The sequence below is a fragment of the Micromys minutus genome (genome assembly GCF_963924665.1).
Source record: "Micromys minutus genome assembly, chromosome: 14".
Lineage (NCBI taxonomy): Eukaryota > Metazoa > Chordata > Mammalia > Rodentia > Muridae > Micromys > Micromys minutus.
In genome coordinates, this window is record NC_137983.1 from 41,461,062 (window position 1) to 41,481,890 (window position 20,829).

A 20,829-nucleotide genomic window follows, 5' to 3' on the forward strand; every position below is an offset into this window, starting at 1 on the left:
AGAACTACTAGATACTGCATCCCCCAGTGGGACCTGGAAACGATGGTAAATGGAAAACTATTTTAAGTTACGACTGTCTGTATGAATTACCAGTGCAAAAGGGGTTGGCTTAAAATGAGCCAGAAACAAGTTGCGAACCGTAGGATGCAGTGAATACAGATGTTACCACGTTGAAGACGAGCGCTGTTAATAAGAAAATGTGGTGAAGTGATAGAAAACAAGGCGTTAGAAAAACTGGAGAAAGTTGGCAAGGCTCCGACTGCAGCTTTACACACGCGGGGAAACGTGCCTGGAAGAAGATTCTCCAAGTCGGGCAGGTTGAGAAGAGGGCGGGTGGGTGATATCCTTCAAGAATAAGAGCTGAGAACAACCGGATAGGTTTTGTTTTAAAAACAGATGTTTTATCTGACTTCAATGATGTGATTTTGAAGGCAAAGGGCAGCTCTGAGTTTGATTTTTCTTTAAATTAAGTGTGGGGCTGGGGCGTGGAGGGTGGGGGCATTGAACACAAGGCCTGGTACACACTAAGTAACTACTTGATGTCTGAGGCACATCCGGATCTTGCTCTGAATAGTCTTATAAATTTCCATCTCCCTTTCCTTCGGGGACAAATATAGCAAGCATTTCAAAGTCATTGTAACCGTTTTTCATAAAACGCATGTAGTTCTCTTTGGATGAACTGAATGAGGCACAATGCTTTCTAGCCCTCCAGGTTTGTTTCCATAAATACTTATATGTTTACATTGTACAAACATTCTCTCCAGCTGCTACAGATCACCTTAAGATTTGGAAAAGCTAAGTCAGTAGCATGTTTCTTACTAAATTGCCTGGCACAGGGTGTGATTTTTAAAGACTTGACTCCAGAGAGTTGTTCAGTGGAAGTAGTTTTATCATGAATCCTGAACTAAGTAGGGGGAATATAAATATCTCTACTCAGGTTGTGAATACAAGCAAACCTTCACCCTTAGGAACGTTGACCCATACACTCACCCTATTTTCTTTTACAATAATGGGATTTTCAATGAAGAACTGATTATCAACTGTTTCCTTGTGTATAGCTTTTCTATGCATATATATGACCTTATGGGAGCTTGGTTCCAGAGATCCTTTCTGTTACAGAATTTTAAGTTTCTTTCTGTAACAGAATTTTATTAATACAACAGCTTCTCCTGTAACATAATAGTAAGCTGAGCAATTAGTGTAGCAAGTAGTAGCCGTAAGAATAAAATGAGCATCTTTCTAATGAGAAATTTAATATAGTCCCTAACGATATCCCCATATATTATTAGGATAGAGAATGCCTTCTTAGCATGACAGAAATTAATGAGACCGACCTACCAGCTTTGACCCTTGTTGCAGTCCTTCACGTGACTTTTGCAGACGTCCAATAAGCTTTTCGATTTTTTTAGCTTGCTCTTTAACTTTAACTTTTAACTCAGAATTTTCACGTTCAACCCTGAAACCCCGAGTTTTCAAACGGTTATTCTCACGGACTAGTTAATCTAGTACCATGTAATTTCTAAAGTATTTTTAACTTAGTTTACAAGGGAATGGGCTTTACTGACATTTTACCTGTGCATATCATTAGACCTTCTTTCTTGCTCCCAGCCATCCTTCCCACTCCTCCCTCAGCCTGATCTGCATCCATCCAGCATCTCCTATCCTACTTCCGTGTCACAGGTGACCTGTCACAGCCACTCACCCCCCTTCTGTCCTGACTGTAGACCCCTACTCCCCTTTGATAGACCCTCTTTCATTATGAAAAGCCTCACATAATTTTGATAAATTATACAAAATGGAAACAACATAATTCTGACATAGTTTTAAAGTATGTATTTTTACAATTACATTGTTTTCCACATTGGTAAGAATGTACAAAATTTAGCTACAATGTAAAAGATGTCACTGGTGTTCTACCACTGAGCTCCTTCCAAAAATTAGAATTCTTTCAAGTGGCTTAAAGCACAGGTCCCAGGCTTTACACACAGATGTGCTAGTTGTCATAACTGGTATACATCCCCCATCACACCTCATAATTGTTTTATAAACACGCAAGTCATGTCATATACTGCTTTAAACTATACCTTTGTAAGTCATCTTTCATATTCTGGGCAATTTTTATAGCTTCTTTGTGTTGATCCTGTGCTTTTTGCAACTAAAGAAGAAAGATTGGAAATAATTTACCAACATTCTGTCATAAATCGATTGGTAATGGGTTGAGGACATCTGGGACACAGTTAGTGTTTGTGAACTCACTGTCTGTGGCAAGTTAAAACTTCCCAGAGAGCTGAGTATGGCCGCTTACAGAGCCTGCGGTAATACCGTCTCCCTTGTCATAAAAATGTGTCTTAATATTTCTTTAGGACGGAGCTATATTATTTTTAAATTTAAACTGGATATTATCTGATACAGATGTTGAAAGACTGGGGAAATGGGTAAGAAGAGACACCTTTGTGGTGCTTATTAGTTTTGCGTTTCAAATGCTAGCATTATCAGAGTTCCAACGAATGCCAATAGTGACAACTCTGCCAGTCACAAGACACCCTGACACGGTATCTCAGCCTATAGTGGGGGCAACATCTGCACAGATGCCTCAACATCTGCCTCGTAATCCAAGTGCCACCAGTGACTACATCTTCCTCTGTTGTAAGCATGCTAAACATTCTGTGTTTCAGTACCCTCATCTGCGAGTCAGACACAATCATAGTATTTATTTCACTGGGCTTCTGGGAAGATCCAAAGAGAGAATATACATGGATCATGATCGTGTGACCCAGGGTGACATATGTCTGATGTTGGCATTAACAGGATGTTTTCATTTTTGTTTTGTAATCAAATATAATCTCTCAGGAGCAGCACATCCATGGCAGGAAAGTGAGAGCCCCAGAATATGACTTTACTATTCCATCAGACTTGCACTCAGTGTGCTGACAATTTTATTCATTTCTAGTGGCTTAACTGCTGTCAGTAGTATTCAATAAGCAAGAATCATTACTTATTCTGACCATCAGAGGGAGGTTGACATTAATCTGAAACAACTGGATTCTGCTATGACATCAAGGTTCTCTAATATCTACAAGAAAGGAAATATGTCGTGTTTTTGTTCTTTGGTGCTCTATTAATCTCTCCTCTTCCCCACCCCTTTGATACATCCCACCCCATGTATGCACAGCAAGTCCTATGGTAGACTGCTTCCATGTCTGGGCTGTCAAGAATAAGCTACAATAAACATGGGTGTGTGAGTGTCTCTGTGGTTCCCTATATTCCTTTAGAGAAAACCACAACCAAGGAAAGTGCGGAGTTGTGGGGCCTGTCCCAGGGGACATACCTATAAAGCAACTCCCTCACCTAAGGTTCAGAACAGGGGACAGAAAGACTGTCAAAGCTAAAGGATCAGAGAGTTTATTAGATTGTGTATCCTAGCAATGTCAGGTGATACACCCATAAAGTCACCAACGTGACTGCCCACAGATGAAATTAACAGTGACAGCAATGGACATGCCAACATGGACAGAGAAAAGCCTAAGAGGACTCAACCCCACACCAAAAAATAAACAAACAAAAACTTCAGGCAACAAATGCTCAGGAATTCTGACTAAGGCAGAAAGTCTTCCCCAGGGAAGACCACACTAATTGGTTATCCAGTACCCAATAGTCAGCCCTGAAAACATGCATACAACCAGCATTAAACTGGCTGAGTGGGTCATATTTAGGAATACTCATGAATATACATATACATGTACATGCATGTAACAGCAATTAATTAAAAAAAGAGTTAATTAGGAGAGGGGGAGGGGGACAGAGAGCATTTGGAGAAAGTAGAGGGGATGAAATGAAGCAATTACATTATAATCTTAAAAGTAGATAAAATTAAAAATTTTAAATACTTAAAAATATAGCAATTTAAAACTGTATGACTAGGATATATATGCAAAAGTACTGTCTTGCCTACTGATATGTCATGTGTTTTAAGTTTCTGTGGGTGTGGGATCATGACAGGTTGTCTGTTGATGTATGCTGACAAAGCCTATTTAACAGATCACATTACTGCCCTTCCGTATGTGTGCATTAACTCAGCCAAAGGGCCATTCTTAGTGATGCTGTGAAACTGAGTGACAATGGGGATGTTTGCCACCTGGCAACCGGCTCACCTCCATCAGGGTGTCCCTCAAGTTCCTCGGTTCCACGTCTTGTGTCCTCAGAGGCATTGGGAGCTGAGTCACTGCAGATCTCTCCCTGTGCTGCTTTTCCCTTTCACTTAAATGTTTCTTCATAATTTTATAAATGCAATGAATATTCCTTGTCTCCTCGAGTTCTTTTCTTAGAGTGAACCTGAAGTTAAAGGTGTGTGCTAGGAAATTATAGAGTTTCAGGAAAACATCCACTCTGATCTTTATAGGTTACTACTTATCATTGTGATAAATTAATTGTATGAAAAAGAATCCATTTACAACAAAAGAAAAAAACAGAGTCGCATTGTCGATACCTTTACTTTCTAGCCTTGTATTTTAAATGTTATAATTTAAGATTAAGTTAGGCATTACGCAGACTGAGCATGTTATATTTAATAATATATATTAATTGTGTATATATACATATGTGCATGTGATAATAGTGGATGAATTAAAAAAAGGTCATGGATTTAAAACAGAGCAATCAAGGGCATATGTGAGTGTTTGGAGAGAGGAAAGAGAAGGAATAAACCTACTTGTAATCTCAAAAAGAACTAAGTAAAAAGACTAGATTAAAGATTCTAACATCACCTATGCCTTTTATACTTGCTTGTATTTTTTTCTAGCAATTTCAGTTTACTTTGTTAATTATTATTTATTTTATGAAAACCTTACTCCACTTACGACAGGACAACAATACCTAAACTGAACACCAAGTCCTTTCACGATAGAGAACAACCATACAGGTATGTTAGCATGTGTGAGATCCAACCTAAACCTGGGAACAAATGGTTCATTGTGGTGTCTATTATCAAATCAAAGCTTGCGGCCTCCAGGCTCTCTCAGTATGTGTGGCTCCTCTCCTCAGCTCTTCTTACCCCACCCCTGCCATTCCTACAGCTCATCACACTCACCTCCCCCAGCTTCTCCATTTAGGCTAGTGCTCTCTTGGTCCTCTCTCTTGATGCTCTCTCTTCCCCAATCTCTGGCCCTCTCTCTTATCAATACCCCCTGTCTTAGTCAGGGTTTCTATTCCTGCATCATGATCAAGAAGCAAGTTGGAGAGGAAAGAGTTTATTCAGCTTACGTTTCCACACTGCTGTTCATCACCAAAGGAAGTCAGGACTGGAACTCAAGCAGGTCAGGAAGTAGGAGCTGATGCAGAGGCCATGGAGGGATGTTACTTACTGGTTTGCTTCCCCTGGCTTGCTCAGCTCGCTTTCTTATAGAAACCAGGTCTACCAGCCCAGGGATGGCACCACCCACAATGGGCTGGGCCTTCCCCCATTTGATCACTAGTTGAGAAAATGCCTTACAACTGGATCTCATGAAGGCATTTCCTCAACTGAGGCTCCTTTCTCTGTGATAACTACAGCTGGTGTCAAGCTGACACACAAAACCAGCCAGTACACCCCACCCCATACCCCTTATCTCTTGTCCTCTTTGTTTTGCTCCTCTTTCTAGGTGCCCCTCCCCCACCCCTGCACTCTTTCCTGGCACAGTTCACTCAGTTCAGTGCAGTGCACTACTTTCTCTCCCTGCTCTGAACTCTTCCAGATACCTCAGGCTATGCTACAAAAACCTTCCCCTCAAACGCAGTTTGAAGTGGTTATGCTCTCTACTTTACAGTTTGTGCTTTTAATCCCAGCACTTTGGAGGTGGAGGCAGGCGGATCTCTGAGTTCTGGATGAACCAGTGGTACAGTCAGTGTGAGAAGCTGTCTTGAGAAAAAAAAGATATCTTTTTACCTTAGTCTATGTATGGAAGTGATGGTCTCATAACACAATCAATAGTCATTCCCACTGTGCTTTTTATTTGATGTGTGGTGATTTGGAATAAGCCCATTATCTTCAACACACACACAAAAGTGTGTATTCTTTTAAAAAAAAAGGGTTTTATGTAATTAAAATGACTATTTCATGCTCCTACTGGTAGAATTATGAATGAATATAAACTTACTTGATTAAAAATTTAGAAATATTTATCAAAGACATTTTAAGAGTTTCAGATTTTAAATATATGATTCTCTATTGATAAACTAATTTAAAATAAATAATTAAGAATGTAGGAAATTTTTTATCTAGATGATAATACATGCTGAATTATTTCAAAATCAATACAATAAAAATTCCACGCAACACTGTGTGATAAAAAGTGAACTTTCCATATACAGAATGTCTATAATCTACACATTAAAATTGATACTTTAAAGAGTATGTGTTTAATTATTAGTGATATCCATGATTATCAACTTGTTTTATCATTCCCAACAACTTCTCCATCCATGGACACAGAATTTTTCCCTTGTACAACTGTCGAAGGAAAGGCTGCAATTACAAGCCTCTCTCTCTCCACAGCTGTAACATGAAGAGATCTAAGATTGCTTTAACAGTGGCATGCCATACCTCAGCTTCCAGAATTTCTCATCCCCTTGTGCCATTTCATCCTCTAACTTTGATTTCTTCTCTCTTGTTCCTGATGTTTTCTTCTTTTGAGCATTCTTCTCATTTCCCATTTTTTTATTTCTTTTTCTAGGTAGTTCATTAACTTTTTTAAGATCTATTGATGTGTTACATGAATTAAGGGAATCGGATATTTTGAATGAGCTTCCAGAATCTGGATAAAGAGGAAAAAAAAGACAAAATAAAATACAGAAATACCTTTTGGTGTGTGTGTGTGTGTGTGTGTGTGTGTGTGTGTGTGTGTACATTATTATCTCCTTTCATTTATAAACAGGTATAGACTGAATGCTGACTAAATGCCTAGGGTGCTAATTGCCTTAAACTAAACTGCAAAAAATAAAAATAAAAAAAATTAAAAAATTAAAAAAAAAAACAGACTACATCTATGTTTTTAGTGTAAAGTCTAGTAGAAAAGACAGATTAATGACCATTATGAGTTCAGATAACCAAGGCTACAAAACAAACAACAAAAAAAATAAGAGTTTTACTCAAAGAACTAGAGGAAAACAGAACCAAAAAAATGAAGGAATGGAAGAAGAAAATTAAAACGGAAATTGACACAATAAAGAAAACAATAAAAGAAATAACCCTAGAGGCAGAACACCAAAAAAGGAAATCAGGAGTCACAGAAGCAAGCATTTCCAATAGATTACAAGAGATCAAAGAGAGAATCTCGGGGGCAGAAGACAACATTGTAAACATAGACAAAACAGCCAGAGAAGATGCAAAAAACAAAAAGCTCCTAACCCAAAATGTCCAGGAAATCCAAGACAAAATGAGAAGACCGAACCTAAGGATAATAGGAATAGAAGAGGGAGAAGAGTATCAACTAAGAGGCAAAGTAAATATCTTCAACAAAATCATAGAAGAAAACTTCCCTACCCTCAAGAATGAGATGACCACGAGCATAAAAGAACACTTCAGAACTCCAAAGAGATTGGACCAGAAAAGAAATACCTCCCGACACATAATAGTCAAAACACCAAGTGCGCAAAACAAAAAAAGAATACTAAAAGCGGTAAGAAAAAAAGGTCAGGTAACATATAAAGGCAGGCCAATCAGAATCACACCCGATTTCTCAACAGAGACTATGAAAGCTAGAAGAACCTGGACAGACATCATGCACACCCTAAGAGAGCACAAATGCCAGCCCAAGCTGCTATACCCAGCAAAACTATCAATCACCATGCATGGAGTGACGAAGATATTTCAAAACAAATCAAAATTTACACAATATCTGACCACAAACCCAGCACTAAAACAAATTATAGGTGGAAAACCCAATACAATGAGGGAAATTACAGCCTAGTAAAAACAAGAAAACTCCTAAACAAGAAAACTAAAAGAAGAAAAAGACACAGACACAACTCAACCCACAAAATCTATAATGGCAGGAAACAGAAATAACTATTCCTTGATATCTATTAACATAAATGGACTCAACTCCCCAATAAAGAGACATAGGCTATCAGACTGGATACATAAACAAAATCCAGCCTTTTGCTGCATACAGGAAACTCATCTCAGAGTCAAAGACAGACACTATCTCAGAGTAAAAGGGTGGGAAAAAAAACTTCCAAGCAAACAGCCTCAAGAAGCAAGCTGGAGTGGCTATTCTAATATCGAATAAAGTAAATTTCCAAACCAAAAGTTATCAAAAAAGATAAAGAAGGACACTTTTTACACATTACCGGAGAAATCTGTCAGGAGGAACTCTCAATCCTTAGCATATATGCTCGAAATAAAAAATCCCCCACATTCATAAAAGAAACCCTACTAAAGCTCAAAAAATACATTTCACCCCATACAATAATAGTGGGAGACTTTAATAACCCACTCTCACCAATGGACAGATCACGGAAACAAAAACTGAACAAGGACACTGCAAAACTAGCAGAGACTTTGAACCAACTAGAATTAATAGTTAAGTACAGAACATATCATCCTAAAGTAAAAGAATACACCGTCCTCTCAGCACCCCATGGCACCTTCTCAAAAATTGACCACATAATTGGGCACAGAACGAGCCTCAATCGATATAAGAAGATTGAAATACTCCCATGAATCCTCTCAGATCACCATGGTCTACGGCTGGTCTTTAACAACAACAAAGACAACAAAAAGCCCACATACACATGGACACTAAACAAAGCTCTGTTAAATGATAGCAGGGTCAAAGAAGAAATAAAGAAAGAAATTAAGGATTTTCTAGAATTCAACAAAAACGAAAACACAACATACCCAAACCTATGGGATGCAATGAAAGCAGTACTGAGAGGAAAACTCATAGCCCAAAGTGCTTCCAAAAAGAAACTGGAGAGAGCTTACATCAGCAACCTGACAGCACAGCTAAAAGCCCTAGAACAAAAGGAAGCAGATATACCCAAGAAGAGTAGACGGCAAGAAATCATCAAAATTAGGGCAGAAATAGACCAAATAGAAACAAAAAGAACCATTGAAAAAAATCAACAAAACCAAGAGTTGGTTCTTTGAGAAAATAAACAAGATTGATAAACCCCTATCCAGACTAACTAGAGGGCAAAGAGAGAGTATACAAATTAACAAAATCAGAAAGGAAAGTGGAGACATAACAACTGAAACTGAGGAAATTCAAGAAATCATCAGATCCTACTACAAAAACTTATACTCCACAAAATTGGAAAATCTGGAGGAAATGGGTGAATTCCTAGACAGATACAAGATCCAAAGGTTAAACCAGGACCAATTAAACCATCTAAATAACCCTATAACACCTAAAGAAATAGAAGAAGTCATCAAAAGCCTCCCAACCAAAAAAAGCCCAGGTCCAGACTGGTTCAGCGCAGAATTTTATCAGACAATTATTGCGGATATAACACCAATAATCTCCAAACTATTCCAAAAGATAGAATCAGATGGAATACTACCTAACTCATTTTTTGAGGCTACAATAACCCTCGTACCTAAACCACACAAAGACCCTAAAGGAAAGAGAACTTCAGACCAATCTCACTTATGAACATTGATGCAAAAATACTCAACAAAATCCTTGCAAACCGAATCCAAGAACACATCAAAACGATCATTCATCATGACCAAGTAGGCTTCACCCTTGGGATGCAGGGATGGTTTAATATAAGGAAATCCATCAACGTAATCCACCATATAAACAAACTCAAAGAACAAAATCACACGGTCATATCACTAGACACTGAGAAAGCATTTGACAAAATTCAACAGCCCTTCATGTTAAAAGTCCTGGAAAGAACAGGAATCCAAGGTCCATACTTAAACATAATACAAGCAATATACAGCAAACCAACAGCCAACATCAACTTAATGGTGGGAAACTTGAAGCAATCCCACTAAAATCAGGGACTCGACAAGGCTGCCCACTCTCCCCCTACCTATTCAACATAGTACTGGAAGTCCTGGCTGGAGCAATTAGACAGCAAAAGGAGATCAAGGGGATACAAATCGGAAAGGAAGAGATAAAAACATCACTCTTTGCCGATGACATGATAGTGTTCTTGAGTGACCCTAAAAATTCCACCAGAGAACTCATACAGCTGATAAACAAGTTCAGCAAAGTGGCTGGATACAAAATTAACTCAAACAAATCAGTAGCCTTCCTATACTCAAAGGACAAACATGTGGAGAAAGAAATTAGGGAAAAGGTACCCTTCACAATTGTCACAAAAACTATGAAATACCTTGGTGTGACTCTAACTAAGCAAGTGAAGGACCTGTATGACAAGAACTTCAAACCTCTAAAGAAGGAAATTGAGGAGGATCTCAGAAAATGGAAAGATCTCCCATGCTCATGGATTGGAAGGATCAACATTTTAAAAATGGCCATCCTACCAAAAGCAATCTACAGATTCAACGCAATCCCCATCAAAATTCCAACACAGTTCTTCATGGAATTGGAAAGATCAATGTGCAATTTCATATGGAACAACAAAAGACCTAGAATAGCAAAATCCATCCTCAACAACAGGAAAACATCTGCGGGAATCACTATTCCTCACCTCAAGCTATATTACAAAGCAATTGTGCTGAAAACTGCTTGGTACTGGTACATAAATAGGCATGTGGATCAATGGAATAGAATAGAAGATCCAGAAATGAGCCCTCATGTATATGGTCACCGGATTTTTGACAAAAAAGCCGTAAACATTCAATGGAAAAACGACAGCCTATTTAACAAATGGTGCTGGTCCAACTGGCACTCAGCATGCAAAAGAATGAAAATAGACCCTTTCTTATCTCCTTGTACAAAGCTCAAGTGTAAGTGGATCAAAGATCTCCACATTAAACCAGATACACTGAAACTATTAGATGAGAAAGTAGGGAAAACTTTAGAACATATAGGCACAGGAGAAAATTTTCTGAACAAAACACCAATGGCTCTACCTCTAAGGTCAAAGATTAACAAATGGGACTTAATGAGATTGCAAAGTTTCTGTAAGGCTAAGGACATTGTCAAGAAAACAAAACGGCAGCCAACAGAATAAGAAAAGATCTTCACCAACTCCACATCATATAGAGGCCTAATATCTAAGGTATACAAAGAACTCAAAAAGCTAGACACCAGAGAATCAAATAACCCTATTAAAAAATGGGGTACAGAGCTAAAAAAACGTTCTCAGTTGAGGAATATCAAATGGCTGAGAAATAACTGAGGAAGTGCTCGACATCCTTAGTCATCAGGGAAATGCAAATCAAAACAACCCTGAGATTCCACCTCACACCAGTCAGATTGGCCAAGATCCAAAACTCAGATGACAGCAGATGCTGGCGAGGCTGCGGAGAAAGAGGAACACTTCTCCACTGTTGGTGGGGTTGTAAACTAATACAACCACTCTGGAAATCAGTCTGGTAATACCTCAGAAAATTGGACATAGTACTACCTGAAGACCCAGCTATTCCACTTCTGGGCATATACCCCAGAGACACTTTAATACACAACAAAGATATATGCACCACAATGTTCATAGCGGCTCTATTTATAATAGCCAGAAGCTGGAAAGACCCAGATGTCCTTCAGAAGATGAATGGATACAAAAATTGTGGTACATTTACACAATGGAATACTACTCAGCCATCAGAAACAATGACTTGACCAAATCCTTAAGAAAATGGCTGCATCTAGAGAATATCATTCTGAGTGAGATAACCCAGTCAAAAAAGAACAGATATAATATGCAGTCACTAATAGTGGAATGCTAACCCCAGAGGCTCGTACTGCCCCAGAAACAACTCACAGACTGTATGAAGTCCAAAAAATATAGAAAACAAAACAAAACAAAACAAAAAAATCTTTACACAACAAGAAAACTTTGACTATTTCCATGTTACATTTTGTTTTACATGTACTTTTTGCTCATTATAACTATTAAGTTTTCAATGCATACTATCAAACCTTTAAAAAAATCAAGTACTGACTAAAAATATATTCATACAGTTTTATGTAATATTATTTTAAAATCTGAAAAAAAGTACTGACAAAAATGTATTGTATAATTTTATGCAAAAAATGCTTAAAATCTGTACATTTATCTTTGTTTTGTAAAATAAAGTTGTTAAAAAAATAAGAGTTTTACAATATGTTGTAAAATAAATGCAGGAAGTTTCTGGGCAGAATGTAAACAGGACTCCAGCTAATCAAAAGAGGTCTGAGAATAGCCCAGAGTAGAGAAAGGGTACTATTAGCACATGAAACAATCGGGGGTGGGGTGGGGTGGGGTGGTGTGCAAAGCAATTTTGAAGACAATGGACTTCAGGTTCTGAAAATAATGAATTCCTAAAGTCTCCAGTCTTTGCTGCTTGAGGATATTTTAGGCTAAGACACAGAAGCAGGAATCGAAGAAGAGTCAGCCAAGGCAAGAATGCTGGGGTGTTTGCATAATCTTAGTGCCCAAAAACCAAAAATAGAAGATTGTCATCATAGTGCGGCCTCAGAAACCAGAAAGAATGTCCAGCACTTGGGTTGTGGTCCAGTGGGAGGGAGGCCTTTTACCTAGAGATTGCCCAAGACTCTAGGCTTAATTCCTACCACCATAAATAAATGTGTCTGTCGGGAAATGAAGGTTAGGTGACAAACTTGTGCATAGGATGAAGTCAATGTCAGCAGGATGGCATTCATTGGGTGAAGGTTCTTCCTGCCATGTCAGGCACCCTGAGTTTGACAGACACAGTAGAGGGAACCAGTTCACTCTCATTCTTCTCTAACCTTCACTAATGTGCTCTGGCACGTGCACATGTAGGGACATACTGTAGATTAAGACAACAAAAACACTGTAGATGGAGGTTAATGTGACTGCAGAGACCCACAGGAAGATAGGCACAATGACAGGGTATGTGTTAGAAAACTACTCAGACTGAAAAGAAAAACATCTGAAATGTTTAAAGGAAGTTGTGGCTGGTGCCTTCAGTGCTGAGAACAGTATTCCTGCCCATTAGCCAAGCGAAAGATTTCCCTTTAATCTGTGAAGGACGCCAAACCCCAAGAGTTTCAGATTGGGTAGACTGGGCTTTCTGAGAAAGCTCAGCACCTGGGTAACTCAGTGTGTTCATTATAGACAGCTGCACAGGGAGGTGGGGTCACTGCATATAGCTAAGTAAGGTGAGGTTAGCTCATCTTGGTAGGAACAGTGTCTATAGGAAAGCAGTCTCAAAGAGTAAACATTAGGAGAGAAAAAGCTGTGGGGGACATTCCCTGCACACGTTGTCAAACTCACACTGGGGAACCAGAAGAAAGTTTTGCCATTCTTCTGAGCCTCACTCAGAGAAGACTATGCCACCACCACGGGCTATGCACAGAACCCAGACTTTATTCCTGCTGGTGCAAATGGGGTAGGAAGGAAGGAAAAATTAGATAAGAGTATGAAATATCCAGAATACTAAAAACCCTGAGAAATAAGAGGGACCACAGTTGATTTGCATATGTATTCTAATAAAACTAACTGTAAATGTGTATGTAAATTATGGTGGTGACTTGTTTCAATAACTTACCATCCTCTGAGACAGACTCAGACAACTGAGTTACATCAACCATAGCTCTGACTTCTTTTGTTACCTAAGAGATAAATACCATTGTAAAGAAAAAAAACATCAGTTACTCATTGTATACAAAACCAAGGAAACCACTGGCGAGAAATCTGTTTTTCAAAGCTGACACATTTTATCAGTTCTTTAAGTTCCAGACTATGGGCCTCAGTCATGTTTACCCCTCTCCTAACTCTTCCCAAGCCTATCTCTACCAAACCAACTTCGGGTCCTTGTTTTTTAACCCTCAAAGCTCAGCGGTGCCCAAAACTTCTTAGATGTCCTACCTTCCCAAACCAAGGACACTTTCAGAAAAACTGTCATCTCCCTTTCCCCAATGCTTGCCCATAGCTGTGTGGCTAGTGCTGGGATTGTGTACCTGACTCCCGTCTCTGTGTCCGAATGTCCTCTGGTTTGAGCTCACCCAGGTCTTACATGTGCTACTACAATCTTTGTGAGTTTCTATGGAGGGGCTGCCCTTCTGTGTTTGAAAAATAATTGTTTCCTGGTAATCATCAACTACCTCTGGCTCTTACACCCTTTCTACCCTGTGTTCTGAAAGAATTGCTGAGCACTGGAAGCAGGAATGGGGTATATATGTTCCCTTTAAGGTTGAGCAGTCTGTAGTTTCATATTCTCTGCGCAGTAGCCTGTTTGGGGTCACTGTTAGTTACCATGGAAATAGAAGCTTTTTAGATGTTATGCTCACTGATTTGTGAGCATAACAAAGTTATTAGAAGTCAGTTTAAAAGTATGTCCACTTATCAGCATACTAACAGTAGGACCCAATGACGCAGCTAGCCAGAAGTGTTTAGGCCAGTAATGGTGCTCCTATGGGCTTCAGCTCACGAAGTAAACTTTTAATACAATCAGAAAGTGGTCGTTTACTCTTAGGGTGTTAACACCTCAACTCAACAAGTAGGTATAACTTTCCAAGGCAGTCATTACTGTAGTTCAAAGGGCTCACAGCTAACTGAAGTTGAGGATTCCATTTCTCCTGTAGTAGCTTGCATAGCACCTTTCAGCAGTATGAAAGTTAACCACTAGGGAAGAAGCTTCCATTCATCACAGCGTGACTTCTGCCAGATTCTATGACACAAGTGTGTCTTCCGGGAAATGCAACCTAAAATGTTTCTTTGAAAACCCATCTCATCCAAGTCAGAATGTCTAAGGTCAACAATGACAATGTAAAAGCCTACAAATGGACACAAAGAAATAGGAAGACGTATTCACTGCTGCTTGAAGCATCAACTGGGGTAACAACTAAGGAATTCAATGTGGAAGTTTCTCAGGGAGTTAAAAACATATCTACCATAAGTTAAGATATAGCTATACTGTGTGTGTGTGTGTGTGTGTGTGTGTGTGTGTGTGTGTGTGTGTGTGTGAAGGATCCACATCTTACTCTAAAGATATCTGTGCCTTCATGTTCATTACTGATTAACTCACAATAGGTAGGAAATGGAAACTCCCTAAATGGCCATCAGCTAATGGATGGGTATTGAAAAGGTGGTGCATTCACTCAATGGAATTTCACGAAGCTGTTGAGACAAATAATATTGTAAAATTTGTAGGTAAATGGATGGAGCTGGAGATAATCCTTCTGAATAAGGCAACCCAGACCCACAAAAACAAATGCCAGATGTTCTCTCTAATGTGCATATACTAGCTTTGAATATCAAGTACATGAATTTGGGATACCCAAAGGGCTCAGGGGATTACTAAGGGGCCATGGCCAGAAACTTTAAAGGGAGAAGAGCTATAAAGGGGGGAAGTGTTGACAAGGGAATAATTAAACAGGAAGTAAAGTGGGGTGGAAGAGAGCAGAGAGTGGGGTAGAGGAGGGGATTTGGAGAGGGATAAGTAATACTAAAGACTTTTTTAAAAGACATGGAAACCTATTACTGTGGAATCTTCCAGAGAAAGACAGCCAAAGCACAACTACCTGATAGTACGGCAACAATGTTCCTTCTGGATACCAGAAACTAACAACTTAAAAACCAGTACCAGGAATGGGCTTCTTTCAAAGTCGTTAGCCAGCGAGGTACCATAGAATCCGAAGCATTACAAACAGCCTACTGCCATTACTCATGAATTTAACAGTAAAATGGAGGCTTTTATCAACAGCTACTTTTTCTTAGACACATTTTTAAGTGTATTTTTGGGCAGAAAGGATTTCAAAATTCCTTGTTTCTTTCATTTTCTTTATATTGTGAGACAGTCTTATCTGTGTCCCAAACTGGGCTGGAACTTTCTACATAATGCACAATTCCCCTGTTTTGTATTTCTAAGATTGACATTCCTGATGTGTATGAGTTTGAGGATTTTTCTACCTCTTCATTGTATGTTTTATGATGTATTTTAACTTTGAGTTTCAATCACAGCCTTTTACATAACACTTTGAGTAAAAAAAAAAGAAACACACTGTTTATTCTTTTTAAAATACCTTATGTTTTTCCTTAGATGTTTTCTTTCGGGGCCTATAAGAAGCACAACTTAATATCACAAAAATGACAAACATACAAAATAAAAATAATATCTAAAATTATTAATTATTTATAGAAAGCATACTCTTTTGTAACTATCCTTTTTATTAACTATATATAGGAAAATAATAATGTTATTCACATTTTCATAGCCAACAATAATCAAGATTAATTTTTAATTAAACTTTTGCAAACAGTAAAATATATTTGAAAACTACTGCTTAATTCCTTATATGAAGGAAGCAATTTTATAAGAATAATAAAAAGTGGTTTTCCAGAACCAACTATACAATTACTTGTACATTTTTCTAAATATTCTAATTATTGTAAATATGTTAAACTAACTAGAATTTTGTTAAATAGAAAACAGATTAGAAATTTTATAAAGTAAGGATCTAGACAAAGAAATACCATGTAACTTGCCCAAATACAGCTGGTCATTTACAAACAGAAATTCATACCTCAGAATTCTGTCTGTACAGCATGTAATATAAATATTCTCATAGCTTTATTATATTTTTAATGAAATCAAAATGAAAAATATCCTCTTGCCATAGAAAGATATAAACTGGAAAGAATCAGTTAGCTTGTCAGAAACTCTTAATAGGAACATATCATGCTTTCTTGTGATTGGAGATCCAAACTGAATTGAATGACCATATTCCTCTCAAACATGTTGTTTATAAACATCATAAAAACATGATTTAAAGGCTATCAGTAAGAAAATCTAATATATGTCCCATATTATTGTCCAATTAACTTTTCTACTGCCACTTGTGTTAATTTTTTTCTCTAGAATTGACTACTCATGTCTACTACATTTAAGATTGCAAGGTGACCACAGTCTTAAACTCTTCATTGCTAACATTGCTTGTCCACAACTTAAAACTTCTCAACATGAATACACTAGAGTGTACTTCCCCTTTAATGCAGACTACACTGTTCCATTTTATTATCAAGAAAAATAATCATCAATAATCAAGCCTGTCTATGCCACCTTGCACTAAAATTATCCACAAGTTCTCAGCCTTAAATCCAGAATTATAGATGGTGGCTTTTGGTTTCCATCTGTGTCCCAGAGAAAACTCTGAGGCACAGCTTTACACACCCAAATCCTGACTGGAGAGAACTTGTCTCCCAGGAGTGCTGACAAACCTAAGATCACAGCTCTTTGCACCCCATTACCACCCAGAAAGAGTGGACTCCCAGGTGTGCTCTCAATCCTAAGGACACAGGCTCATATATCAACAAAAGAAACAAGCTCCAGTCAGAGACAACAAGACCAAAAAATACCAGAGATAACGAGATGGCAAGAAAACCTAAACAACAGAAACCAAGGCTAATTGGCATCATCAGAACCCAGTTCTCCCACTACAGCAAGTCCTGGATACCCCAACACACCTGAAAAGCAAGATTCTGATTTAAAAGTGCATTTCATGATGAAAATGGAGGACATTAAGAAGGACATAAATAACTCCCTTAATGAAATACAAGAGAACACAGGTAAACACAGGTAGAAGGTAGAAGCTCTTAAAGAGGAACAACAGAAACCCCTTAAAGAATTACAGAAAAATACAACCAAACAGGTGAAGGATTAAACAAAAGCATCCAAGAATTTAAAATGGAAATAAAAACAATAAAGAAATTAGAAAGGGAGACAACCCTAGAGATAGAAAACCTAAGAAGCAGATTAGGAATCATAGAAGCAAGCATCACCAATAAGAGATACATACAAGAGATAGAAAAGAGAATCTCAGGTGCAGAAGATACCATAGAAAACATCTACACAACAGTCAACAATAACGATAATGCAAAACACAGGAAGCTCCCAACCGAAAACATTCAGGAAATCCAGGACACAATGAGGAGACCAAACCTAAGGATAGCAGATATAGAAGAGAGTAAAGATTCCCAACTTAAAGGGCCAGTAAATATCTTCAACAAAATTATAGAAGAAAACTTCTTTAACCTAACAAAGGAGATGCTCATAAACATACAAGAATCCTACAGAACTCCAAATAGATTGGACCAGAAAAGAAATTTCTTCTATCACATAATCAAAAGCCTCAACCATGGCACCACTGAGTTCTGAGGCACACTCATTCACATATTGTCTATTGCGTATATTGAACAAAGTTTTATTCATGCTACAAAACTACTTAAGACTTCTTTGCCAATTTTGTTTAGAAATCATGTAAATTAACATCTGTTTCTTCAAATATGACAACTCTAAATTACCCTTTGACTAAAATCCATAACATTATATTTTATATGTACTCATAAAAGCATAAAATTTGTCTTATATGAAAATAGACCCTTGCTTATCTCCTTGTACAAACCTCAAGTGTAAGTGGATCAAAGATCTCCACATTAAACCAGATACACTGAAACTATTAGATGAGAAAGTAGGGGAAACCTTAGAACACATAGGCACAGGAGAAAATTTTCTGAACAAAACACCAATGGCTCAAGCTCTAAGGTCAAAGATTAACAAATGGGACTTAATGAGATTGCAAAGTTTCTGTAAAGCTAAAGACATTGTCATGAAAACAAAACGGCAGCCAAAAGAATGGGAAAAGATCTTTACCAACCCCACATCAGATAGAGGCCTAATATCCAAGGTATACAAAGAACTCAAAAAGCTAGACACCAGGGAATCAAACAACCCTATTAAAAAATGGGGTACAGAGCTAAACAAAACATTCTCAATTGAGGAATATCGAATGGCTGAGAAACATCTGAGGAAGTGCTCGACATCCTTAGCCATCAGGGAAATGCAAATCAAAACAACCCTGAGATTCCACCTCACACCAGTCAGATTGGCCAAGATCCAAAACTCAGATGACAGCAGATCCTGGCGAGGTTGTGGAAAAAGAGGAACACTTCTTCACTGTTGGTGGGGTTGTAAACTGATACAACCACTCTGGAAATCAGTCTGGCGATTCCTCAGAAAATTGGACATACTACCTGAAGATCCAGCTATTCCTCTTCTGGGCATATACCCCAGAGACACTCCAATATACAACAAAGATACATGCACCACAATGTTCATAGCAGCTCTATTTATAATAGCCAGAAGCTGGAAAGAACCTAGATGTCCTTCAGTAGATGAATGGATACAAAAATTGTGGTCCATTTACACAATGGAATACTACTCAGCCACCAGAAACAATGACTTAACCAAATTCTTAAGAAAATGGCTGCATCTAGAGAATATCATCCTGAGTGAGATAACCCAGTCACAAAAGAACAGATATAATATACAGTCACTGATAGTGGGATGCGAACCCCAGAGGCTCGCACTGCCCCAGAAACAACTTACAGACAGTGTGAAGTCCAAGAAAAAAAGAAAAGAAAACAAACAAAAAAAAAAGTCATGCTCAATCCTTACACACCAAGAACACATTGACAAATTCCAGGTTACACCCTGTATTACATATACATTTTGCTCATTGTTAAAAAAAAGAAGAAGAAAAAAATTTGTATTGATTGAAATTTTCTACAACATTCTTTTCTTTCTATTAAGCTCTCTAAAATGTTTTTCTAAAAAAAATAAATAAATAAAATAAAATTTGTCTTATGAAAAAATTCTTATAGGACAGTAGCAGTTATCTACCAGGAAATATTACTCTCTTACCGATCAGGTTTTGCATTCTCCGTAATAAGAAGTCTCTGGTTATTACTTTCACCAGATTTTCTCTGTAGAACCAGTTCATCCATTGCAGAAGCAGCAATAACACCGCTACCATCACAATTACCATCACCACCAGCAGCAGGAGCAGTAACAACAGTACCACCAGCACTCCCACAACCACCAGCAGCAGCACCAGCAGCAGCAGCAACAACACCAGCAGAAGCATCAACACCATCAGCACCAGGAGCAGCAGCAGCAGCAACAACACCAGCAGAAGCATCAACACCATCAGCACCAGGAGCAGCAGCAGCAGCAACAACACCAGCAGAAGCATCAACACCATCAGCACCAGGAGCAGCAGCAGCAGCAGCAGCAGCAGTAGCAGCGCCACAGGGGTGTTCAGCTCTGTCTGTTCCATTGCTTTCATGGTTCTTCATCTTTTCCTCAACCTTCAATGAAAAGACACAAGTGCATATTGCCTCCTTACTAGCTACAATTTTGTTAAAAGTTCATATTTATTAGTGTCACATTTTTAGAACATCAGTAATAAATGAAAATTTAACCATTCACTACTAAGGAATTATTTCCACCTCCCACACCCATGCCATTTCACTTTTTTTTTTTTTTTTTTTTTTTTTGCCATTTCACTTTTTAATCCTTTTTTCATCTAGAAAGTGGAATAAAAAATAAAATTAGTCAGAGAATATTACGAGGTGATTCTACTTGTTTGGTGATCACTACTTAAAAGAGGAAGCAGTATTGAAGGAGATGTGAAATATCTACATACCCATGACTGATTGCTCTCGCTGCTGTAACATCTGTTCTGCTCATCCCCTGATGCCATGTTTAAGTCTGACTCTTCTGAAGACATAATATTCATAGTTAACATTATCATATATATAGTTATTGATTTAATATGTATGGCTCAACATGCATACACACACACACACACACTCACTCACACATAATAAACTAAAATACAGCTCTTCAATATAATTTACTTCAGCCTGGGATACCCTCACAGTGAAGTAAGAAGAGGAAAGTTGGGG

General features: G+C 38.1%; 1 protein-coding gene across 1 annotated transcript; it reads right to left on the reverse strand.

Moving 5' to 3' along the window:
* Nucleotides 1–162: 162 nt before the first annotated feature.
* Nucleotides 163–20,207, reverse strand: LOC308429916 (uncharacterized protein; the record flags this gene model as incomplete). Its single annotated transcript, XM_080928951.1, has 6 exons — nt 163–183; nt 1,339–1,456; nt 2,085–2,155; nt 4,152–4,332; nt 6,578–6,788; nt 19,784–20,207. The coding sequence occupies 6 exons, from the start codon at nt 20,205–20,207 to the stop codon at nt 163–165; spliced, it is 1,026 nt and encodes a 341-aa protein (XP_080785077.1).
* Between the last annotated feature and the right edge of the window lie 622 nt (nt 20,208–20,829).